Source organism: Myotis lucifugus, unplaced genomic scaffold, assembly GCF_000147115.1.
Source record: "Myotis lucifugus unplaced genomic scaffold, Myoluc2.0 scaffold_20, whole genome shotgun sequence".
Taxonomy (NCBI): Eukaryota; Metazoa; Chordata; class Mammalia; order Chiroptera; family Vespertilionidae; genus Myotis; species Myotis lucifugus.
This window is the reverse complement of record NW_005871068.1, coordinates 9,097,011-9,123,579: the sequence shown is the minus strand read 5'-3', so window position 1 is coordinate 9,123,579 and position 26,569 is coordinate 9,097,011. Positions and strand designations below refer to the sequence as shown.

The window sequence follows — 26,569 nt, the reverse complement described above, 5'->3', positions numbered from 1 at the left end:
AAAGTGTAATTCTTTCTGAGAGCCTAAAATGACCTACTTATAGTATGTATGGCTTCATTATTTAACTCTCTTTTTCATAGGATTGCTATTTATAACCACTTACTTCAACCCTGGGGGGACTTAGTAGGATTAATGACTTCTGATTCACTTTGTATTTGAAGTTGTTTTTTTTCCTTCCAACTTTGCTCAGTTAGTGGAATCCATGATGAATTCTCATCTCCAAGGGGTAAGCTGTTTTTAGTAAAGTCCAGTAGCTGGCTTATGATTCCTTAGATTGATTCCTTTCTTCTCTTGTGTTTGCTTCTTCCAGAATGATAGACTCCATGTAGACATGCTCAATTTTCATGCTTAGATGCAGTTAAGCATGTGATGCTTTTAGTTTTGTTCACTTACATTATATATTTAATGAGTATCTGGGCTCACATCAGAAAAATAAATCAGCATGACTAGCATTCTACTTGTTTAGCATGACAAGTAGAGGTAACTAAAGCTAAACAATAGAAGAGGACTTGAGGTCATATCATGATGAAGATGGGAGATGAAACATTGGTTTTGAGACAATAACATCTGAATTGGGGACAGAGAACAGAATTTCATAGATGGATATTTGGGAGGTAGGTAGTTTGAATAATCTTTACATCTAAGGTACTCTCTCGTCTGTGGGTGGCTCAATGAAGAGAGATGAAAGTCACTGCATTTGACAAGTTATGAGATTATACAGCTAAGTGTCAGATCAAAAAAAATTGTAATAGCAAATAGATAGAATACACTAAAAAGAAAACTGAATGAAAAGAAAATGTTTCCTCTCAATGAATGGATCTGTTCTGTTCATTAGCAAGAAGGTCTTTCAGTCACTGTTTTTATAATACCTTAATGAAAACAATACTTGAATGTATGCCATATTAAAATCTTTCCCTTTGTTTCTGGGGGGAAAAATCAAAGGAGAAAATTCCCATTCTGCTCTACTGAGAAACCGCTATTTAATGAGTATATTAGTGCATTATAAATTCTATAGCAATATATGTTTATTATTGTACCATTTCCTTTTTGAAATGGATGTTTATATGTGTTGACCAAAGAGCAGTATAAAGAGTTATGATTTCATTTTGAAATACTTTAGAAAAGCATAGTTTTATTGCAGTTGTGATTCTCCTTAGATTTTTAAGGAGGCTGCTTCAAAGGATGTCATTAATAATCTTCTCAGGTGCTAACAAAGCATGTGTCTGTCAGCAGAATTAGAGAATCACCTAGAGAACAGGTTTCAAATACCCTGAAACCTGCTTTGTTCATTAGAGAGGAAAATGGCTTGTTTTAAGTCTAAATTGACATGCTTGCTAATTCAGCAGTAAAAGCTATTCACTGTGGTCAGGTTTAATATTTAGAGCCTGGTAAGTTTAAGATTAAAGTTGATAAGTTACTTCTACAACATACTTCTTAAACAAACTCATTCATCCTAAAAGAAGAAACAAGTGTATAGCCCGCATGTATCCAGACGTGAGAAGCAAAGAATAGCCTGGTTTTCTGAGTGTGAATTAATATTAAATCATAGAAAGTAACAAATATAATCTTTGTCATACAAAAATTTCCAAATATAAAAAGCATATTTTCATTTAAATTGCACAAAATGTACATAAGGATTTCGGTCATTACTATGTCCGTAACACCTAGAAGAGTACCTAGCACAGGTATTTATAAAATGTAAGGATGAGTTAGTAAATGAATGAATTTATATTCTTTGCTAGCTTATGGGTATTTAGAGTTCTTTGTTAAATTTGAAGGAAATATTTGACTTTATGTGAGGTTTCTGTATATGTCTTTTTTTTAAATCTATCGAATGTATTAAACATTTAAGAGTTAGGAATTCCAAAGTACCTTTGCAGCTTGCTATGTCACAGATGACCAGAGTTTAATATTCTAACCCTGGAAAACATCTTATTTCATAAAATCTATCTACTACTATATGGATCCTACTTTTAAAATTGTTCAGTACTCTCCAACTGACTTATGCCACTTACTTCAATAGCTGTCTTTGGCAATTTGTTCCATAATTCAAACACCCTTTTGTGTAAAGAAACCATAAAAGTTAGAAACCTGAAAATTGGATTTTTCTTCCAAGCAATCACAGCTTACAAATGTGGAAAATTTGTTAAAAGTTAGCCCCCTCCAATTTTGCAATACGGAGAGGGGAAAATGCTCAAAATAGATGTGTGATGTTTTGATAAGTTCTTCCCATTGATTTTAATACTACTAAAAGCAATCGAGCTTAAATCACAAGACCTATCTTTCTATCTCTTCACCAAAGAAATACTATAGAATGATCAATATTTGGCCTTTCTGAAAACTAAAATCCTTAGACAGTCAGCAGCAAAGGACATAGTAGATAACTAAGTTTCACAAACGTTACTATTACATTTCATCTCTTCACTTTCACCAACCTCACATGGTGGTAGAAAGAGTATTGGGTTTAAAACCATAAAGAATTCTCTCTTGGTTATTAATGTAGTTATTAGAAAACTAAAAGTGAGAAAATGTGTGCAAAACATCTGTCACATGGTGGTTATAAACTAACAACAAATATTCATTATACTTCCAAAATAAAATATATTCAGTTTTAGAACAAGGAATATATCTTTTGTCCCCAAACTTCTTTGCAAATATCACTGGGTTTCTGGCCCTTTATGTAAAGAGAGTAAGATAACAGAGATAATAGATGGAAACTTTGAGGAAAAACGGATATAGCTCACCTATATCACATCATTTTATAGGTGAGGAAACTCAGGTAAAAAGATTAAATAAGTTATATCTCTTAAATCACTTCTGTGCTTTTTTTTCTGTTTCTAACATATACACCTTAATTTTTACACTGTGCAGAATGAGATTACAAGTATAAATAACTATCTCTCTCTTAAATACATTGTCATAATTCAAAATTACATTTTTACTCATGGCACTCATATATTGGATTGAATAAAACTAGGTACTCTGGGATGACTGTCTAAGCTCTTAAGGAGTGAAGTAAATCTATAATTAATATTTTCATTGGAAATATTTTTTGTATCTAAGAATGAAATACATTTCTTGTTAAATTGTTCTCTATAAAGCCTTATGTGTTAGAGATTTATATCCAGTAACATCTTTTTTATTTCTAAAAGTGCTTTGGTTGGTTTGAAAATCACACTTTACTTTGTATCACATCAAAGGAATGTACAAGGCTGTAGAACCTCAATATTAAGTTCTGTTTGTTCCTTTAGGCCACGCTGCAGGATTTGGAACAGAGGCGCCCCCAGTTGGAAGAACTCATTACTGCTGCCCAGAATTTGAAAAACAAGACCAGCAATCAAGAGGCTAGAACAATCATTACTGACCGAAGTAAGTCTTTTAACAGGCAGTGAAACTTAAGGAAAGATAATGTAAAAAGTTTCAATTATGACTTAGTTTCATGTGCTTCCATCACATTTATAAAGAGAGTGCCAAAAGTTGTAAATTATAACTATTATACTAAGATTTTCAGTTTATAATGTTATCTTTCAATAACAATGTAATTTCACGGAATAGAGGACATATAAGTTTGGTCAATCCAGACTTACACAGTTGCAAAGCATGGAGTGGTGGGGAAGCTGGTGTGACAGAACATTTGCTCCGCAGTCATCATCTGTCTGGACTGGGTCCCATGGAGATGCCAGTCTCTCCCTCACAGTATTGGTTGTTGGTCCAAGTGGGCAGTTGCTTCCTGGACCATCTTTTGTTACCATCTGCAATGGCACTTTCAGATATGGACGGCTCTTTGTGACTTTGATATACTCATTGTGCAATATCAGAAATCACTGTACCACTCCTTATGGGGTGGGTGGCAACTGTGGGAAGCTGTTTAAGGCCCAAAATGACTGTGCATGGAGTCAGGAAGAGGGATTGAAAGAAGACTAGGGATCTTAGAACAGGCCTAGGCTTTTGAAACTCAAAAAAAAAAAGAATCTGCTCTGCAGCTTTATCATCTACATTCTTTTTTGTAAACACTTCCCTCAGGAAGTGGAAGCCAATGCCTAGCTACCTTCTAGGTAGCAGTCAGTATGTGGTATGTTGTGTGTGTGTGTGTGTGAGTGAGTGAAATCTTTGCAAAATCCTGTCAGCTAAAATTTCATAATCCCCATTTTATAGATAGGAAAAAGTTTTCAAGAAAAGTTAATCAAATTGCTGAAACTTACAAAAGAAACAAATAATAGAGCTTATAATTTGCAAATATCTCTTTGTGACTTGTAAATCTGTGTTCCTTCTAGTCTGTTTACCACTTCCCATCTTGTTTTGTTGTTTTTCTTAATGACTGTAATCACTAGTACTAGGATTAAATACTCTTTCGATCTGCAAGTATGTATGTTTTTATTCATTTCCTAAAGACATTTCCTCTTTCAGTGGCAGGAATTGTTAATTAAAATAGACTTTTCTTGATTTTGACATTTTAACTCTTTATAGTTACTCAAACAGTGGATTTGGATATATGCTAATGTATTAGTTTGGTAGTACTAGCCACTGTAACAGGTAAGCTCCTGATGCAGTACAAAGTAAGCAGCCTTCTATGAAGTCTTTCAAGGATCCAAGCTCCCTCCAGCTTTTGCATCCAGAACATCAGAGTCCTATGCATTTAATTGGCAGAGGAGGAATGAGTATTACTAATAGTAATTTATTATGATCCAGGCCTGGAAGTGCACATTAATTCTGTTCATAGTGTGTTCGTTGAACCTTGTCACATAGCCACACCTAACATCAAGAGAAGCAAGAAAAATTGTCCAATGTCAAACCCAGGAAGAAGAACAACTAGTTTGGTAAGGAACTAGTCAGTCTCTTCCACAGCTAATTTGGACAGGAAGAATGCACTTAAGTTGTATAGGTCCATGTAAGTTACAGGGTAGAATTTCTATAACCAGCAAGACAAGAGCAAAATTGCCTTTTGATGACCAACATAGATAGCTGGTCAATTGATGTAGGAGAGTGTTCCTCCTTCAAAGAGGAATCATGAAGCTTCTCCACCAGGTTGCAACACACTGGCCCCCCAAAAGTGAATCTTAGTATGAGACTGAATTCCTATTACAGTTACACAGTTAAGTGATCTGTTTCTTGCCTGAGAAATGTGGACAAAGTTGTCTACAAATCTTTGTCGCTATTTGGCAAAGATGTCTACAAATCTAAACATCTATATGTATAAAACCCTAATATGCAAATAAACTGAACAGCAGAACAACCAAACAACCGAACCACCAAACAACTGGTCACTGTGACGTGCACTGACCACCAGGGGGCATGCGTGGAACATGGTGGGTGTCGGTTGTGGTGGGATGGTGGAGCAGGTGAGCGGGGGTGCCAGACCAAGCAGGGGCACCAGTCGTTGTCATTCTGGTGGTTACTGAAAATTCTTTGCTCCTGCGTGCCACGGTCCTGCCTGGCACCCACACCTGCTGCCAGTACCAGCCCTGATCGCTTGGCACCGTCAGCGGGTGCAAGTGGCAGCTGCTGGCTCTGATTATCCCTGGGGATTTCCCTATCTACCCCTGCTCCTGAGGGGCAATCGGGGCAGCAGCCACCACTTGCACCTGCTGCTGGCACCAGCCCCAATAGCTCTGTGCCATCAGTGCATGGGAGTGGCGGTGGCTGCCGGCAGACAGGGGACCAGAGGCTGTGGCTGGAAGGGCCAGGTGGGGGCATGGAGGATGGGCCGAGACCTGTCCCTGTGTCCACCACAGCCTCGCGGCCCACAATTCCTTTCAAGGTGCACAAATTCGTGCACTGGGCCCCTAGTATAAGTATATAGAAAGTCATTTGTTATTTTACCAATGAAAAACAACCATTTTTTTCCCTAAGAAGAAAATAACACTAATTTATTTTGCAGTATCCATTCAACATTGTGTAAATATTTTTTATTATCCTTTGCAATCTTTTTTTGATATTGTATTGAATTCTTCATGATGTGAATTAAAATTGAGTGACTATAGCACAGGTTTGCATCTCTCTGCTAATATCCAGTGATGTGAATAGTCCTGCTTTTCTAAGCTTTTTTCTTTTAGGAATGAATACCTTTGTGAATATTTGCAGCACAGAGGAAAGATTCCAATCCAAATGGTCCAAAAAAGCATTTTAAAAAAACACAAAAACAAACAAACAGTGTTTGCTGAGACATGTTATGTTGCTTATTAAGAGCCTAAGCCAGAATCTTAGTTTGAGATATGCCTGGAGCCTCTAGTACTGGTACCAGGATAATTCTGACAAGATATGTTTATCTAAACAATGCCATTTGCAGCCCTTCTATGCTTCGGTTTATTTCTCCATTTGAAATCTATGAAATGGAATGGATATTCAATACTCATAAAGTTTCAATCATGTTCAAAATATAATTTTTAAATATAGATTTGGGTTTTGGGGAATGAGCAGAAATAAAATACTTGCTCATAAAATTGTATTTTCCTATTTGAAGATATTATTATTCTTTTTTTACTGCCCTGAAACTTTTAGAATACTTAAAAAGGAATCAGCTAAATAAAGAAAACTATTCTATAAGTATATAATATTATATTGCAACATTTTCCCTCCTCGGTAAATTCTAGTTCATAACTTTGAACAGTTGGAAAAATCTATACATGGTTATTACATTCTGTCAAGAGAAAAGTCTAGCAAAAAGCAATTCCTCTCTACTGGTAATAGCCAAGCTACTATCTCAAGTAATGGGTCTATGAAATACCAACACATTTCATTGTTCAAAACTATTTCCATGGTATCTGTTGTTTTTAGGTGATTATGTTGATAGAAATAATGTAATAATCTCGATGAGAGAGTAAATTTCATTTTAAGTGCATTCAAATGAGAAGTTCTCCATGTTGTTTCTAATGTTCAGATGGCTCATTTTCCTTCAGTTCTTTGCTTGCTTAAATGTGTCAACCATTCCTGGTTTTGGTCCCCCTATTAGAGAGTTGCTTATTTTAGAATAAATGGAGTCAACCACTTATAAATTTCCTTCTTTTGACATCTAGTACCTATTGTCAACCTATTATAACTACAAGCAGCTCTCAAAATTTACATCTACCAGGATGCAGCTGGCAACCAAAGAATTCAGTTCAGTAAACAGTTTAATGTTTACTCTGTTCTAGTTAATATCAGAGGTGATGGAGGGGATATCAGGAAGAAGAAGATTCCGTTTTTGCCATAAAACTCATAATAAAATGTATTTGGATAAGTATATTCGGGCAAAGTAGTCTAGGATAGGTACTACAGTAGATCAGTATAACAAAAAGTTGAGAGAGCAAAAGAAGGGGAGATTGGCTCTGAATGAGGGGGTCCTAGAATGCTTCCAGGAGGAGTTTAAATTTAATATGGTCGTGAATAAGGTTTTGAAAAGCAGAAGGAGGCTGGATAAGGAAGGATATTTCAGGAAAGGATGACAGGAGGATACATAATTAGATTTAGGTTAGCAATGGTATGATGGATGTATTTGTAAGAGTAGGGGAGAGGGAGAGGGAGAGGGAGAGGGAGAGAGAGAGAGAGAGAGAGAGAGAGAGAGAGAGAGAGAGAGAGAAGGAAGAGAAGAGAAGAGAAGAGAAGAGAAGAGAAGAGAAGAGAAGAGAAGAGAAGAGAAGAGAAGAGAAGAGAATGTTTTGGGGGACAGAGAATAAATTGAGTCAGTGAGACCATTTAAGAGGCAAGAGAGCCTAAGCTAGAGCAGTAGCAGTGGAGTGAAAAGAAAAAAACTGAATTAAGATATGTGGTGGAGTTAGCATTAACAGGATTTGGACATTGACTGGATGTGTGGAATTGAAGATCAAAGAGAGAGCTCACCTCTAAAGATTTTGACATTCAATGATTTGGGAGATAGTGATATCATAACCAGAGACTAATTCAGTTCAAGGAGTTGATTATGTATAATAAAATGTGTTTAAGGTACAACCAGTGACCATAATGAGGATTGGTTGAAAACACAAGTAGAAATTTCAGGAGTAAAGTTTCTTCCACACAGATTGGGAAGGTCCCTAGAGTGGATGAGCTTGCACAGACAGGGTGCCAGTTGAAAAGAAAAGTAGACGTGGGGAAGCAACTGGAATGTGGCTTACATTTAAGAAACATAAGAAAAGTTAGCACTACTCCCAGTGGCAACTTACAATATAGGTGCATCTAGACCAGGGGTGGGCAAACTTTTTGACTCGAGGGCCACAATGAGTTCTTAAACTGGACCGGAGGGCCGGAACAAAAGCATGGATGGAGTGTTTGTGTGAACTAATATAAATTCAAAGTAAACATCATTACATAAAAGGGTACGGTCTTTTTTTTTTTAGTTTTATTTATTTCAAACGGGCCGGATCCGGCCCATGGGCCGTAGTTTGCCCACGGCTGATCTAGACAAACACACAATGAACAATGAGTATATAGGATTGTACTATATTTTTTCCTATATCTTCAGTGCAACCAGTCTAATAAGTTTCTTCCTCATTCATAGTGATACTTTGAATATGATAAGGAGGTGCAGAAACCCTTTAGCTGAGAATTAAAGATATATATATATATATATATATATATATATATATATATATATATAATTTCTGACTCAACCCTCATTATTCTAGGACAAATAATCATTGCCATTTGCCATCTAGGTCTAATGAACACTTTTGCTGTTTATTTTTATATGTTTAAGTTATTTTTCAACTAGTTTGCAGAGTAAGAATGAAGAGATAGTAAAAAAAACAATGTTATTAGAAATTTTTATAAGAATTAAACACAACAAACTTCTAGGTATCAAATCAAGTTTGGTGCACAAATATCATAAATGCTTAGTGTTCCACATCATTTTAGCAAAAAAAGTTGGTTCAGGTTCTTCAAGGAAAATATTAAGTGATGAAGTCCTTCCTGTTAAATAACTGACTAGATTAAAATACCGTATTTTCTCTGTCCTTAGAAATATATTGTTAGCTCACCAACCTTTATGTTTGGGAAAAAATCATCTAGATTATTATCATTTGAAGACTCACAGTCTAAGATTTCACCTATATGATCAATTCACCATCATCATTAGAGTACAAAATACTGGCTTCTGTTTCTTTGCATTTATCTTCCATTATGTCTAGTAATTGTGAAATGTCTTCCTCTGGCAATTTTCTTATCTTTGACATTATGAGAATAAAATGGGAAGAATATTCAACTGTGTTCAATGAAAGCTAAAAGCAGACTCCAAAAATGGTGTCTCCAGTATTATTTTATATCTTCATTAAATATGATGCAATGTTTTTGGCAATGTAATGATAAAACTAAAGGATGAAGATTTTTTTTTCACTAATGTATCATCCTCCAAAACAATTCCATTACTTTTCCATTTAGTAATCATTTTTGCATACTTAAGATAATTTGAGTAATGATGAAATAGCAAAATATTTCCACAGTGTACCTTAGACTTATAAAAGGGTTCAGCAGACCCACATATAAAAATTGAAAAATAAAATCAATTGTATTTTATTTAAAGAATAAGTAACATATCCTTTATCTTTGGTAGACCATGAGGAAAAATAAAAGTCACAAAATACAATTTTTACAAATAGAACTTCTCAAAAAAGAAACTAAAAAATTAAATTTTGGTACAGTGGACCTCCATAGTATGTCAAAGATTAAACAAAACATCACTTCCTTGATCCTACTACACAAATAAGAATTGTATTAGTCAGTATTCTCCACATACATTTATAGTCATATGCTCCATAAAGACGTTTTGGTCAACAATGGACTACATATACAACAGTAGTTCCCATGGTCGGCAAACTGCGGCTCTCGAGCCACATGCGCCTCTTTGGCCCCTTGAGTGTGGCTCTTCCTAAGCCTTAGGAGTACCCTAATTAAGTTAATAATAATGTACCTACCTATATAGTTTAAGTTTAAAAAATTTGGCTCTCAAAAGAAATTTCAATCGTTGTACTGTTGATATTTGGCTCTGTTGACTAATGAGTTTGCCGACCACTGTTTATAATGGGCTGAAAATTGCCTATTGTCTAATGACATGATAGTCATTATAATTTGTAGCATAACACAGTAGTCACATGTTTGTGGTGATGCTGATGTAAACAAATCTATTTAGCTGACCATCGTATAAAAGTATAGCACATACAACTATCTACAGTATATAATACTTGATAATGGTAATAAACTATGTAATAGTTTATGTATTTACAATATTATACTTTTTATTATTCTAGAGTGTACTCTCTATTTATAAAAAAAATTTTGCTATAAAATGGTATTCCATGTTATGCCAGCAATGTCATACATTATGTGTTCACCACATCTCTATACCATCTAGGTTTGTGTAAGTCCCTCTATGGCAGTGATGGCGAACCTTTTGAGCTCCGCGTGTCAGCATTTTGAAAAACCCTAACTTAACTCTGGTGCCGTGTCACATATAGAAATTTTTTGATATTTGCAACCATAGTAAAACAAAGATTTGTATTTCTGATATTTATTTTATATATTTAAATGCCATTTAACAAAGAAAAATCAACCAAAAAAATGAGTTCGCGTGTCACCTCTGACATGCGCGTCATAGGTTCGCCATCACTGCTCTATGGTGTCTGTACAATGACAAAGTCACATAATAGTGCATTTCTCATAATATATCCCCATTGTTAAGTGGTACATGACTGTGTGTATAGATATAAATATATAGATATAGTTATATAGATATAGATGATAGAGATAGATAGAGATAGAGATAGAGATAGAGATAGAGATAGATAGAGATAGAGAATTTTTAAGAAATTGGCTCATGCAGTTATAGGGACTGGCAATTCTGAAATCTCCAGGGCAGGCCAGAATAATACTCAGGGAACAGTTGATGCTGTAGTCTTGAGTCCACAGGTAGTCTGGAGGCAGAATTCCTTCCTCTTCTGGTGACCTTGTTATTTTGTTGTTTAGTAGTTTTTTTGTTTTCCATTCTATTGAATTTATTGGGGTGACAGTAGTTAACAAAATTTGCAGGTGAACAGTTCCATAACACATTATCTGTACACTGTATTGTGTGTTCACGACCCCAAGTCAAGTATCCTTCCATCACCATTTATTCCCCCCATACCCTCTTCTACCTCCTCCCAGCAGTCACCACACTGTTGTCCCTGTCCATGAGTTTTTTCTTTTTTTCCTTTTTGCTTGATCCCTCCTTCCCCAACCCAGTCCCATAACCCCAGACCTGTCAACTGTCAGCCTGCTCTCCATCTATGAGTCTCTCTCTATTTTGCTTCTTAGTTAATTTTGTTCATTAGAGTCCACATATGAGTAAAATCATATGGCACTTGTCTTTCTCTAACTGGATTATTTCACTGAGCATAATGTTCTCCGGGTCCATCCATGCTGTCGCAAAGGGTAAGATTTCCTTCTTTTTTATTGCCAAGTAGTATTCCATTGTGTAAATGTACCACAGCTTTTTTATCCCCTCATCTACTGATGGGCACTTGGGTTGCTTCCATATCTTGGCTAATGTAAATAATGCTGCAATGAGCATAGCGGTGCATACATTCTTTTGAATCAGTGGTTCTGGTTTCTTCAGATAATTTCCAGAAGTGGAATTCCTGGGTCATACAGCAATTCTATTTTTTAATTTTTGAGGTAACTGCATACTACTCTCCATGGGGGCTCAGTTTTCCATCTTGAGATTTTCAACTGATTAGATGAGGTATACTCACATTAATCTGCTTTACTCAAAGTCTACTGTTTCAAATGTTAATCACATCTTAAAAATACCTTTACAACAACATCTATAGCTGTACTAAACAACAAGGCATCATTTTCTAGCCAAGTTGACACATAAAATTAACCATCACAGTGAGGTTCATAGTGGCATGTGTTTCTTCCGATATAAATTTCATAATTTTTTAAATTTTCATTAGCATCCAGTTATAGAGTAGCTGGGAATATACATTAAATAATATAAATGATCTTTAACATCTTAATGAATGTCAGAGCTCCATCAGAGTAATTGTAACTTGTATATTTAAAAATTACCTACAAAAATAAATATATATGTTTTTCTTTCTTTATAGAATTTTACTTATGTCGTTTTAAATTAACACTAAATATATATCATGAAATAATTCTAATATAATGTATATCATTCTTTAATTCTATAGGAGGATTAAATCAAATCATATTTCAATGAGATTTAAAATCTAAATTAGCTGTCATGATTATATTCAACTATTAATTTTTCATATGAATGTGTAATAGGAAAAATGTACTTTATTCAAAGTGACATAGCTACAATTATCAACATAAATAGTCCTTACTACAAATCCCTTATGTTTTCATTTTGTTTCTTTTAAGGGAAAGATGTGGATTAGCAAATGTTCTACTTTAAAAACCAAACATAATGAACATAACTATTAAATAAACCAATTAATGAAAATGATTTTCTTTTTTGTTATGATAGAATAAATATGATGATGAATAAATATAAAGAATATCACACTGACAAAGCAAGCTGATAAAACAAATACAAAAGAGAGCTATGCCCACAGGGGAAATTCCACTTTTCCATAGGCTAGAATTTTTTTAATCCTCATCCAAGGATATGTTTTTATTGATTTTAAAGAGAGAGAGAGAGAGAGAGAGAGAGAGAGTGAGAGAGAAACATTTATGTGAGAGAGAAACATCAATCGGTTGCCTCCCGTTCACACCCCAACTGGGGATCAGACCTGCAACCTAGATATGTGCCTTGATCAGAAATTGAACCCACAACCTTTTTGGTGTATGGGACAATGCGCCAACCAACTGAGCTAGGCTAGCATTTTTATCTTATGACCTAATGGGGCAATGCAAGTAGAGCTGAATACCTGTTACATTTTGATTCCGAGCATAAAGAGGAATAGGAATCCCTCCTGGTGATACCATGAAGTTTAGATGAAGCTAAGCCAAGGGTTAGATATGTGCCATGGACTTCTGAAAGATTCTCTCAGCTCTCCTCAGGTATTGGAAGTGTTGGGATTATTTTGGAGCTGCCATTTCTTTCCTTACCAAAAGTTCCTCATTAATAATTTGAAGCAACATAACAAATAGCTTGCCACCAGTCTTTGTCCTGTTGTACCTGCCTTTAGAGAAGTGTTTATTAAGTATGCAGGAAGGATGAATAAATTGTGACCTTTCTACATGCAAAGGATAAAGCTGGGCTCACTTTACTTTAGTCAGGAAGAGGAGTTTGCAGTTACCTATTCCTGCCAAAAAACCACCCCAAAACCTAGTGCCTTAAAACAGCAATAATCATGTATTATTTCTCACAGGTTTTGTAGGTCATAAAATCATGAGTGACTTGATTGAGTGGTACAGGCTTGGGATTTTTCATGAGGTTGCAGTCAGTAAACTAGAGCTTCAGTCATATGAAAACTTAACTGGGGCTGGAACCACTGCCAAGGTGGCTCGCTCATATGGTTTGTGAGGTAGTATTGTCTAGTTGGTTCCTCTCTACGTGAGCTTCTCCATGGGACTGTTTGAATGTCCCCATGACTTTGTGACTGGCTTTCCCAACAACAAGTAAACATGAGTACAAGGCAGAAGCTCTAATGCCTTTTTGACCTAGATTTAGCATTCAAAATATCACCTCTTCAGTGACTTATTTATCACCAGATCAGCCCTGATACAGTGAGGTGGGGGAAGGAGAGGTGCCAAAAGGGCATGAATACCAGGAGGTGAGGATCATTGGTGACCATTTTGGAGTTGATTGGCACAGGATTTATCAAGCCTCTATATCAAAGTTTTCTGAAACATGACCCCCATGTTTCTTTGTCCCCATCAGACACTGCAGCAAATGCCAATGTTGTTCTTCCCCTGAGAATGGCAGATGACTGGTGTGTGCCCTTATTCCTGGATGTGCACACTGAAAGGGACAACGCCCACTAAGACCTTTTCCATAGCTATGGACATGTTTTGTTATCTCAGGTCTATTCAGCCTGGCTCCACATGGGGAAGTGTAGGTTTTGGGAAGACTTTTTGAGCTTTGTAGGCCTAACTGAAAGACCCAGGTAGAAAGTAATTGGTTATAGGATGATGATGACAAAAATGATGATTATTTCTTCTATGTTGGTGATACAAACACATAAGAATGCCTTTTTATTATTGTCATTCTAACAGTAATGTAGTACTAAAATCAATGACTCTAAAATGAGAAAACATACTTTAAAGTCTTGGTTCTGCCCTTTAGTGACAGTGGAACCCTTGGCAAATGATTTAATTTCTCTGACCCTTTGTCTTTTCATCTGTAAAACTGGGCTCCTAATGCCTTCCATTCCAGACTGCTGTTAGGACTGAACAGAATGACATATGATAAAGCCCTTTTCAAATGGCAAATCACTACACAAATACCAGTGTCTTAGTCAACTTGGGCTGCTCTAACAAAGTACCATAGACTAGGTGGCTTAAACAATAGGCATTTATTTCTCTTAGTTCTGGAGGTTGGCAAGTTCAAGATCAAGGTGCCAGCATATTTTGTTTCTGGGGAGTGCCCCCTTCCTGGCTTGCAGAGTGCCACCTCACTGTGTCCTCACGTGGTACAGAGAGAGGGAGATCTCTGTTCTCTTCATCTTTTTTTTTTAAGGACACTAATCCCATCATTGGGACTCCAACCTCATGACACCATGTAAACTTAATTACTTCCCAAAGGCCAAATCTCCAGATATCATCACATTGAGGCTTAGGGCCTCAATATGTGAATGGGGTGGGGCACACAGACATCTACTTATATAAAAACCATGGGTGATGTTCATCACAACCACCAGAACCACAACCAAGCAGAAGGAAGTTAGTCCTGCAGGGGTTGTCTTGGCAACAGCTGCGCCCTCCCCGGGGCTGTTTCCAGTAAGGGTGGGGTTTGAGGCAGGAACCCGCCCTCGGAGCGTGGACCCACTGAATCCTGGGTCACTTTGCCAAGGGCTGCGCCCTCCCCAGCTGTTTCCCAGAGCTGTTTCTGGCAAGGGCGGGGTTTGAGACAGGAACGCGCCCTCAGAGCGTGGACCCATTGAATCCTGGGTCGCTTTGCCAAGGGCTGCGCCCTCCACAAGCTGTTTCCCAGAGCTGTTTGGGTGTAACATCAAGCCAGAAGCTTGACCAAGTGGAAGGAAGTCAGTCCTGCAGGGGTTGTCTTGGCAACGGCTGCGACCTCCCCAAGCTGTTTCCTGGAGCTGTTTCCGATAAGGGCAGGCTTTGAGGCAGGAACCCACCCTCGGAGTGTGGACCCACTGAATCCTGGGTCGTTTTGCTAAGGGCTGCGCCCTCCCCAGTTATTTCCCGTGTGGCCTGAGGGAAGAACCCGCCCTCAGAGCGGGTTCAGCAGCAGTCAGTCCTGGGTTGCTGAGATGGAGGCCACGGCGTGGTAGAACTCTGGGTCTGGCCCAACAGGGGGCATGGCCGACCTTCAAACCAGACAGTAGAAAGGAGGGAGCCCCATTCCTCACAGAATCCACTTTTGGATAGTTTGCTGTCAGTGGCCTGCCAGCCAGGAACCCCATTCTCCTGCACCCCGGACCCTGACAGGAGGGAGGAGGGAGCCCCTTTCCTTATGGAATCAACAGGTGGCCAATTTGCTAATTAATTCCCTTTTTAAAAAAATATATTTTATTGATTTTTTACAGAGAGGAAGGGAGAGGGATAGAGAGTTAGAAACATCGATGAGAGAGAAACATTGATCAGCTGCCTCCTGCACACTCCCCACTGGGGATGTGCCCGCAACCAAGGTACATGCCCTTGACCGGAATCAAACCCGGGACCCTTGAGTCTGCAGGCTGATGTTCTATCTACTGAGCCAAACCGGTTAGGGCAATTAATTCCCTTTTAATGTGCACGAATTTCGTGCACCGGGCTACTAGTTCAGTCCATAACAACCAGCTATCCTCATTATTGAGGTCTTTTAGAGTCAACAGTGATAGAGTCCTGATGTAAGGTAAGAGTTTTTAACATCTATAACATGGGTACATGAAGGTTGGGAATTTTATTACTTGCTCAACAAATTTGTCTTCACTGAGAGTGTTAGTTCTTTTAAATTCCAGTCTAGGGTCTTGGGGGGGAAATATGTTCTCTATCCAGATTTTCTGAATGAATTAATAAAATGCTATATATTTCTTCAAAATTAAGATAAAGCAAAATATTTATATAGAATATTCTATTTTTAAGGTTTCCAGCTACTGCAGAGTCTTGTTTTATTGCTATCTATAAGTCTAACCTTGGGTCACAGGAGTGAAGCCATTGAGAGTTCCCCACAAAGTCTGTAGGGCAGTGATAGAAACAGTAAACCCGACCATTGGATTCAGATTTTTCTTTCATTCAGGAGCCATAGACCTGCTGCCTTGGACCACAGATGGCTTACAGAATTGGTGGAGGGGAGGAAAAACACAGAGTCATATACAAGCCTGAGTCACTTGTTATCACAAAAATGTGTAGTAAACAACAGAATGTTTGAAAAGATAAAATTAAGTCCCAAATTTACAGAATAAGAACGAGAGGAAAACACCTCTTTCTATAATTAAATAGAAAATGGCCGAAACCGGTTTGGCTCAGTGGATAGAGCGTCGGCCTGCGGACTGAAAGGTCCCAGGTTCGATTCCGGTCAAGGGCATGTACCTGGGTTGCAGGCACATCCCCGGTAGGAGATGTGCAGGAGGCAGCTGATCGATGTCTCTCTCATCGATGTTTCTAACTCTCTATCTCTCTCCCTTCCTCTCTGTAAAAAATCAATAAAATATATTAAAAAAAAAAAAAAAAAAAAAAAAAAAAAAAAAAGAAAATGGTGCTGTGACTTGATAAAATGCAGTCAACCTGAAAATGTGAACATCAAGTGTAATTGTGCAGAAAGATAAGGTAATATGAACAACATAGGCGCTTGTTGGCATGTTGAAGGAATAGCACTTTACCTGCTCCTCATTAAGGATTTGGTTTAGTCTTATCTGTTCTAGAACTAATAAAAGGGGAATGTATGGTTCTTTTGGAATATAAAAAAGGGGACTTCTCTTTATTAGTAGTAAGATTTATAAATTGCTCAGATTTTTAGAACATCAAGTTATGTATCTCTCAATGTTAGGTACCATGTGAAACATAGCAGGTGTGTACATAAGGGGCATAGTATCATAGGGAGCACATAGCAAAACATGGGATGGGATTAATTTTTTTCTTAGCATCTGGCAGGGCATGCAAAATACCCACATTTCATTCTCAGTAACAAGGTGTTTCAGTAACTGAAAGTATGCCCTAGAGAACTCCAGAATATATGAAACATTTCAGACAGTATGGAGGTGTCAAATGTTTTACTTATTCATTTTACAAAATCAAATATTACTCAGATTCTAAAATATCTCATTTTATACATAATAATACTTGAGATGTGTTATGTTTTATATGAATTAGATCAAGAACCCTAATACATATATGAGTTGATTTGATTTCCACAATATCACCTAAAGTAGATACTGTCCTGATTAAATAAATGAATGAACCAAGGATCATAGTTATTAATACAATGGTTCAAAGTCACACAGATAGAAAAATGTGAGAGCCAAGATTTAACCCAAGTGTTTCAATTCTAAATAAAAGTGTTAGATGGGTGTTCTTTTCCAAACACTATGCTGAAAGCAGACAACATTTGAGTGTCAGTTACTGAAAGTTTGCTTATTTATACTTATATACTCATGACTATATTTATATGTAAATCTTATATACATTGATGATATATTTATATAAATTATTTACTAACTTGTGAAGTTTATTTAAAATGAGTTAAATATATTGAGTATTTATTGAATCATGGGACTCAAAGATTCTCAGAGAGACTCATTCTGGTGAATTAAGAAAAGTCACCTTTAAACCATCTTAGGAAGATAAAAAAATATGTTTAAAATTTTTAAAAACACCTTTGTAGTAGGAGACTCTATTACCCCATTCCACTGATAGTGCAGAGAAGTATATGGGAGAAGAGGAAACAGGTGTCTTTCTTATGTGTCCACAGTTGTAAGTTACTAAATACTAGAAGTTAAGAATTCCAAGTGTTGTTGTGTCTCTCTGAGGACTCTCTCTCTCTCTCTAATATGTGTTTTATCTCCCTGACTGAACTAGAAGCTTCAAACTTTTACTCTATATTTGAATTCCTATAATTCTAACATTTTATACTGAAAATAGCAGGCATGCCATAAATACTTGCTGATTGAATGAAGCATCTCACAGGGTAGCTGGAAAATAGTGCAAGGGTACAAGCTGACATCATCAACTCCATGAGCATGACTCACCCTTAGAAAGAATTAGCCTGAAGAGATTAATAAAATGCCATGCTTAAAAAGCAAACAAACAAACAAACGTAGCAAACACACCTAGACATTGGAATGGTGAGTGATTTTTCAATTTTAAGAGATTTAGAATATTTTTAGTACAATCTCTTATAAACAGAATAGATTTAAAAAGAACCTTAGTCTGATTCCAGTTCACATACCTCATCCTTGCAGAAAATGAACTTACTAAGCCATTTTGAAATGTCCTTCAGTTAGCTTTTGGAGGCTATGCTGATTTGAGCAAAATGGAAATGAAATGTAAATATAAATAGAGAGCTCTTAGTCTTCAGAAGCTCAAGTATGCCCCTCTAATCTTGAAAGTAGACATTTGGATTGGGATTTTCTTTATCTTTTTTAATAAAAATTTCTTTTTCCTTTGATCATGATGTCTATTGAAAGGGTTCAGAGAACTCAAATCAGGAAGTCATGTTATAACTTAAGACACAATAGGAATTTGTATTATATAAAGAAAACAGTGTATGACTAAATAGCCTTTTGTCCATAGGAAAGTAGAATACATATCGACACAGGGCAGCCAGCAAGATGTGCTATGGCCATTAAAAACCATTACATTCACTGACTTTACACTTCATTAGGTATGTAATAAGTTGTGCATATTGTAAGATTAAAACATCCAGACTGACCATGATAGTTTGCATCAGTATTAAAATCTGGGCTAGACACTTGGGAATTGCTTTATTTTAGCAGTACTGATAATATCTTGTTTATGTTTTGATTAAATTGTAATATTTCATTATTTCTGTGTCCTGGTTCTAAATATATACACCAGCAAGTTGCATGGCTAGTCAGAACAGATTAACTTTAAATAGACTTTGACCTGGAGATTAGATAATGGGTCTTTATTATGATTATAGGAAACAGATTCCTAATAGAAAATGCCATTCTGTAAAATGATTGGCATATACAACTGTCTGGTTCAGCTAAACAATTATTGACTATATAGAGGAGGAAAAATAATTTTCTTTCTATCCTTCTCGATTCTTAGCTGAGACAACCCCTATAACAAAAGACAGCAAGAAAAACCTGTTTAATAACATGTATACCTCCAAGTTACTCAGTTTCCCTGGGTATCTTCCATGTCTACCTGTACCTGTACACATGGAAGATACCCAGGGAAACTGAGTAACTTCCCAAAATGACCCAAGCCCTCACCTTAAATATCATCTTCATCTAAAAACAAAATGGTTAGGGGAGACAGTTATGGGAGGTTATTAGACAAAGCACAGTAAACAAGAGTAAGGTTCTTAGGCAGATTCAAGTCTCTGTCTTCTCCATTGATTCAGTTTCTAGAGATTTAGACTCAGTGTCATCCTTCCAGGTACAGCTGGGGAGACACCCTTACAAATGGCATGTCTTTTACAAACATCTGCTATTCCTTAAAAATAATCAGCCTAACATAATACTTATGCCAAAGAGGAATAGTTGGGGTTGGCAAATCATGGTCCCCTTTAACTAAGATACCAAGTTGTTTTGTAAGACAGAATTGGTATCCATAAGGAATTCAAATAAAGAGACTCTTTGGAAAATGTCTTATGCTGGTTTGAAACTAAAATTAATAAATGTTTATTCTATTTTATTAAGCTAAAGTAATTGGACAAGTTATTTCATTTAAAAATTAGATTCTTGCTAGGAGAGGGGGTGGGGAGAAGTGGAGGAAAGTAAAGGGGGGGTAAATAGTGATGGAAGGAGATGACTTGGGGTGGTGAACACACAATAAAATATAGAGGTGATGTATTACAGAATTGTACACCTGAAACCTGTATAATTTTGTTAACCAGTGTCACCCCAATAAACTCAATGAAAACGGTAAAAATTAGGTTCTTCAGTATCACAGTGCATTAGGCAAATAACAGAAGAACATGAATTATGTTCATATATGATTTAGTGTAATTTAATCCAAAATATAACTCTTTCAATTTGTGCAATAGTAAATATTCTAAATGTTAACAAAACTTGAGTTGAGTAAAATTTAAAGATCTAATTGTCTTTATTTGTTGGTTCATGAATCGGACAGTATCCTATCTAGTAAGGAGAGAGTTACTCTGAGAAGTTGGACCAAATGGAAAGCTTTTATAGGCAGAAACTGAGCTGGAGGAAAAAGTTATTCACAAAAGAAAAGAAAGGATTGTTTCAGGCAAGGGCACGCACCTTCCTTTGGGGAAAGGTCAGCAGCAGTTTTATGAGGCAGATTATCTCCCCAGCTTTGATCAGGAAGTTCCAGATTGATTCCTGGGAAGGGCTGAACCTGCAATTAACTTGATTTACTTATTGTCCTGGGAGCAAGTGACTCTACCTTGGGCCTTTTTTTTTTTAACACAAGTTGCTCTCTCATGTAAGTGTAAGCAATTTAGGCACCATCCATTCCAGTATCTAGATTAAGAATAGTACCTAGAAAACAGTCATTAAATGCTTATTCAATAAATTTTCACCTTCAAACTGTAGAAGCAAATTAAATGTAGATTTGTTAACAGCGAATGGCACCAAGTGTTAGACCTCAGTCCTTGAGTTTGGCTAAGAAAGAATTCAAATCCTAGATTCAAATACAAGTGGAAGTTTATTTAGGAAGTCACAGAGGTAGAAGTGAGCCATAGAAGAAACTGGGCTGTGTGGACTCAGGAAACAAGTTACAGAGGCAAAACAAGGGCCCTTGGAGCTTAGGAGAAAGGAAGGCAAAGAAAACATGCTTGGGGGAAGGAGAGGAGGAAAGGCACTGGTGTGCTTCAGAGAGAACATGCCTGGGGAAAGAAGTGGGGTGGGGAAAGTGTGGGCATGAGAGAGAGAGAGAGAGAGAGAGAGAGAGAGAGAGAGAGAGAACCCAATTTACACAAAGAAATCAATCTGTAGTAAAAGATTATTTTGTTCATTTCCCAAAAGCTATAGCTGAGTTATATTTTAAACTTCACCTAATCTTTTTACTTAACCAATTTGCATTAATATTTAAATTATATGAAGGGCATAAATAAGTTCAACATGTTAACATTTTTATTTACAGATTTGTTCATCAAATGTACTTACAATGTACAAGGTATCAAGCAAGGAATTATATAGTATTTCAAGAAAGCAATAATATAGTCTTCTCCATTAGGGTGTTTGTTATTAAGTAGAAAAAGTAAAGATATTATAATAATATTAGGAATAATTTATATCATAGAATAAATATAAATACAATTTTTATAAATACAGCTTTTTCATTTAGGCTTTTACCCCTCTATACATACATGCACTTATTCATTGCTCATTACTCAACTTAATAATTGTTTAGTGACCATTTAGGGGGAACAATACATAACGCAGAATAAAATATGAATCCTATTATAAAATAGTTTGTTAATGAAGGGGGAGACAAATGTGTACAGACAATAACTTTTATACAAAAACAAAACATAAATGCAAGGTACAAGCAAAGTAAAATGGAAGCACAAAAGGAGAAAGAGACTTGGCTGCATGAGGGCAGGAACTGTGTGTGTGAGTTTTATTTCATCATCAGTTCCCCAGAACCTAGGCCAGTGCTTGACACAAAGTAGATTGATATGATGTGTTGAATGTCTACTGAACATATCTTGTAAGAAATGAACCTGCAGCTGGGCCTTAAAGTTGAGAGAAATGCATTTCAAGCAGAGTAAATATTAGAAACAAAGAATTATAGGCCTTCAGAACTGGAAGAGTCCTCAGAGACAGTCCATCTGGTACAGTCTTTCTCCTACTTTCTGTTTTCAGTACTGGAGCACTTTGGTCTAACAGTGTCTCAACACACACTTCCATTTATAACAGGATACTAAATTGGCAGTGTATATGACTGAGGCACTATGGTACTGTAGGTAGCAGACACCAAAGTGAGGTGTGCAACAAACCACCAAGGTGCACTTTTTGAAATGAAGTGGATAGAAAGAGATCCAGAAAATAGTGACTTAGAAAAAATGTGAGGGTTTTTTGGAGAAAATACTGCTGTGAGTACTCCCATTCTTTTTTTTTTATTGCTTAAAATATTACAAAGGGTATTACATATGTGTACTTTTTTTTCCCCGCCCTTGACAATCCCCTGGCCTCCCCTACCCCCCAGTGTCTTATGTCCATTGGTTATGCTTATATGCATGCATACAAGTCCTTCGGTTGATCTCCTACCCCTCTCCCTCCTGGTCCCAATTTTCACAAGGGGAAGAGCTAATCTTCCCATTTTATTTTAAGAGAGAAGTCTCTTTAGGAACACAAATGAAGGAGTAAATCTTTGGATTCCATGTTTCTGAGGTAGGAGTGATTGAGCTGGCCAAAAGAAATGATCGAGATTAAGGGCAACAAATGAAAGAGCACCAGTGATTGTCAAGTCCAGACAAGCTTCATGAAACCCTCTAGTGATATTTAACCTCAGCCAGACCCAAATAGCAGCAAGTCTCATTCTAACTGTGACATCATTGAGTCAAATAAGAAATGTCTGCTTTCCTTTCCTCTTCTCCCTTCTCTGTCATTCAACCCTGTTAAGGTGAGAAAGAGCAATTGGTGACTGAAGGTGGCGGGGGTGGGGGGAGATGTTGAGAGAGGGGGGGTGCTCACCATACCCACTACTCTAGATGGTAAGGGACCTGGCCCAGTTGCAGCCTTTCCTAGTTAGGGGAGAACTCACATATGTGAATTAAGTTTGAAGTATTCATTAATGTATTGGATTGGAAATTCTAATTTTAATCTTAAAATGACAACAGTACCTTGTATTACCTTACCATGGCCTGCAAGGACATGAGACCTGCCCATATTTTTACCTATGGACAGATGAAGAACTACCCCTTTAGCTGATTTAAGGGAGAAAGGAAGGCAGATAAAGTTGTCTTTATGCTTATATGCCATAGTCCTGATTATTCAACATATGTTATACCTTTTATATATTTTTTTAAATGGAAAACAATATAAAGGGATTTGTGTCAGATTACACATGAAGGTAACACTTGATTTTTTTTAGTGGAACCAATATTATAGTCAATTGCCACTGAAATAGATTATTTAACTAGATAACTTTAAAAATCTATATAATACCAAAATTAACTATTAGTCAAAGACATGGATTTTTGAAAGTATGTGGTAACCTAGGAGCAATAAGTATGGAATGTTGCCTTTTAAAGATTATCAAAAAGGAAGGCTGGCTGTTCGATAGGAAGGTGGTGGTGGGAGAGCAAGCCTGCTACATTGTGTAACAACAGAGGGTCACATTCATTCTGTTTAGCTATGGCACACTATGCACATAGTTATAGCATGGTGGGCTGAAAGAGCCTCCCAAGAAACCACTCCAATGCTTAGTTATGGCAGGTTACTATTCTGTTCCATCAAAATATCATGATCAGATCTACAACTGTGCATACATTTTTGAGTCATTTTCTTTGAATGTCTTTATACTTCTCCAAGATCCATTGATAACCTCCCTTTACTTAAAAATAATTTTAGATAATTTTACTCTTTGTTAACCCTCCTGCTAATTTTTAAAAATATATTTTATTGATTTCAGAGAGGAAGGAAGAGGGAGAGATAGAATCATCAATGATGAGAGAGAATCATTGATCGGCTGCCTCCTGCATGCCCCCTACTGGAGGTCAAGCCCACAACCAGGGCATGTGCCCTGACCAGGAATCAACCCGTGACCGCCTGGTTTATGGGTTGACTCTCAACCACTGAGCCAAACCAGTGAGGGCCTCTCCTGCAAATTTTAACATTACTTATATTGACTTTTGATATTCCAGAGGGATATTCTTCAAGACCACGTGAGTCAACAAATTTTCAAATGCCATTACATTATATGTGAAAGATGTCTTTTCCCAAAAATGCATACTTTACAGTCCTCATAATAGATCTTTTATAGATGAAGAAAATGGGACTTAGCAATGCGAGGTAAAGTAGATAACAAGTGTTCCAATTAATATTTGATCTCAGGTCTGGCTGATTCCAAAATACGCATTCTTAACTCTTTCATATATTTGTTTTCTATTTGAACTATGTACTGCTATATAAGTTGCCCACTGGGGCTCTTTTTCAGGGTCTACCTAATACTTAAGTCACATGAGAAATGAGTACTTCCTTTGAATGAGAAATCCATTGGCAAAAACAGAACAACTTGGCAATAAACTGTAGGCAATAACCCCATGCCAAGTAATTATTAGAAGGCCTAATGCTTTGAAACCTCACAAGTATGATCTTTTTAAATGTTTATTTAAATCACTTTTATTTTTCAATTACAGTTGACATACAGTCTTATATTAGTTTCAAGTTTACACCCAGTGATTAGACATTATATAACTTACTAAGGGATCATCCCAATAAATCTCATACCCATCTGACAACATACATAGTTATTAGAAGTATGATTTTAAGATAATGGAGTGAGGCTTGAATTGTGAACCTTCTTGATGCTTTATGCTTCATGGATTGGCTGCCTATAAAAAGATTTGTAAAGCATTCTGGGAAAGTCTGCCAATTAAAAACCAGCGATTGGCTGGAGGCTTCCAGCAATTGAATTTTGAATACAGATGGTGCCAAATTGAGTGTTTCCATAGCAACAGACTTCCCTAAACGTTTAGATGGGAGTGGGAACATAAAGGGAAACCGTTTTTCAGCAGATGTATATTCCTCCAGCATGTGTTTAGATTGATTTTGGTACCTAATTTGTACTTAGCTAGTGATTGTTTTAAGTGTATCTGAATATTACTAAATTCTCTTGAGGAAATATTTTGAGAATAAAAAAAACAATTTCTAGAAACCTTATAAAAATAAAAAGGTTATGGTTTAAGAAAAAATATTTCTTGTCTGTAGCCAATCAACCAGGATTTTATATTGACTACCATTACCAATGGTCAAAGATTTCTGGCTTCTTAATGTCTGTTAAAATCAAAAGTTTAGAATATAGGTACAACCAAAGAAAAGTAAAATACACACATCAGGTTTATGGATTAGTTTTTCATTATCTGTTGTTTGATGACTTTTTAAAATTATTAATTATGTAAATAATTTCAGGAAGAATCGCATAAGGAGGTCATTGAGAGTGTTCATAGCATATGGTGTGTTATCACCACCCTGATTGGCCTGCAGCCCCTCTCCCTGGCCAGCCCCGCCCCTGATTTCCCCCCACCCCAATGAGTTTGTTCCAAGCTGGAACTTTCCACTGGTACTAGTTGCATGTGATAAGCAAGTGCTTTCAAGTAGACGCTGGAAGATAGGAAAACCTTGAGAGTCTGAAGCAGCCAAGGAGAATATTGGTAAACTCAGAGTGGAGGGGAGTAATTTTGGTGGAAATAGTTGAAAAGCAGGAAAGATGGCAGAACTTGGGGAAAATAAAATTTTAAAGATTTCATAAGTAATGAACTCCTTTAAAGAATCAGATTAAGCTTGGCTGATGTGGCTCAGTGGTTGAGCATTGACCTATGAACCAGGAGGTCACGGTTCAATTCCCAGTCTGGGCACATGCCCAGGTTGTGGGCTCAGTCCCCAGTAGGGGGTGTGCAGGAGGCAGCTGATAGATGATTCTCTCATCATTGATGTTTCTATATCTCTCTCCCTTCCTCTCTGAAATCAATAAAAATATACTTTTAAAAAAGAATCAGATTAAGAGTATAAGTTTGGAGTGACTGGATGCATGTTCTAACCTGACTGGCTGATGAGTAGAATCTTCTAGTCTAGTCATTTACAAAATTTTTCATCTAATCATACATTTGTATTATAAATTAAATTTCAAGTGAAAGCCTTCTACCCTCTGACTAATTTGGCTCCATGACATGTACCATACTTCTTCTAAGTCTTTGCTCCCACAATGAGGCAACTCATATCCCTCAAGTTTTCTATCTGATTTTGCTTCTTTAACTGCCAATGAGAACTCTACAAACATTTCTATCATTTCCTTTTATGCCTAACTAGAGGCCCAGTGTACGAATTCGTGCACGGGTGGGGTCCAGCCGGCCCGGCCCTGATTGGGGCAGATCAGGGCTAAGCCTGTTGGGAGGAGGAGATGGTGGGAGGTTGGCTGGCTGGCCTACCCTGATCAGGGCAATCAGGGCTGGGCCAGCTGGGTGGAGGAGCTGCTGGTGGGCCCTGCCCTCGATTGGGGTTGGAGGCCCAATTGAGGGTGTGGCCAGCCATGGGGAGGGGCTGTGGGTGGTGCCCTGGCCAGCTCCACCCCTGAATGGGGTGGGGGATGCCTATAGGGGACCATTGGCCTGGGGGAAGGGGCCATGGGTGGTTGGCCTGATCAGGTTTGGGGGCTGATCTGGGGTGGG

General features: G+C 37.1%; 1 protein-coding gene across 1 annotated transcript in view; it reads left to right on the top strand.

The window, feature by feature from the left end:
* Positions 1–26,569, top strand: part of DMD (dystrophin) — a 2,279,750-nt gene that overhangs the window by 1,641,389 nt on the left and 611,792 nt on the right. Inside the window, exon 52 of the mRNA XM_023751347.1 lies at positions 3,252–3,369. Within this exon, the coding sequence (XP_023607115.1) occupies positions 3,252–3,369 (118 nt within the window). The remainder of the gene's footprint in view (positions 1–3,251; positions 3,370–26,569) is intronic.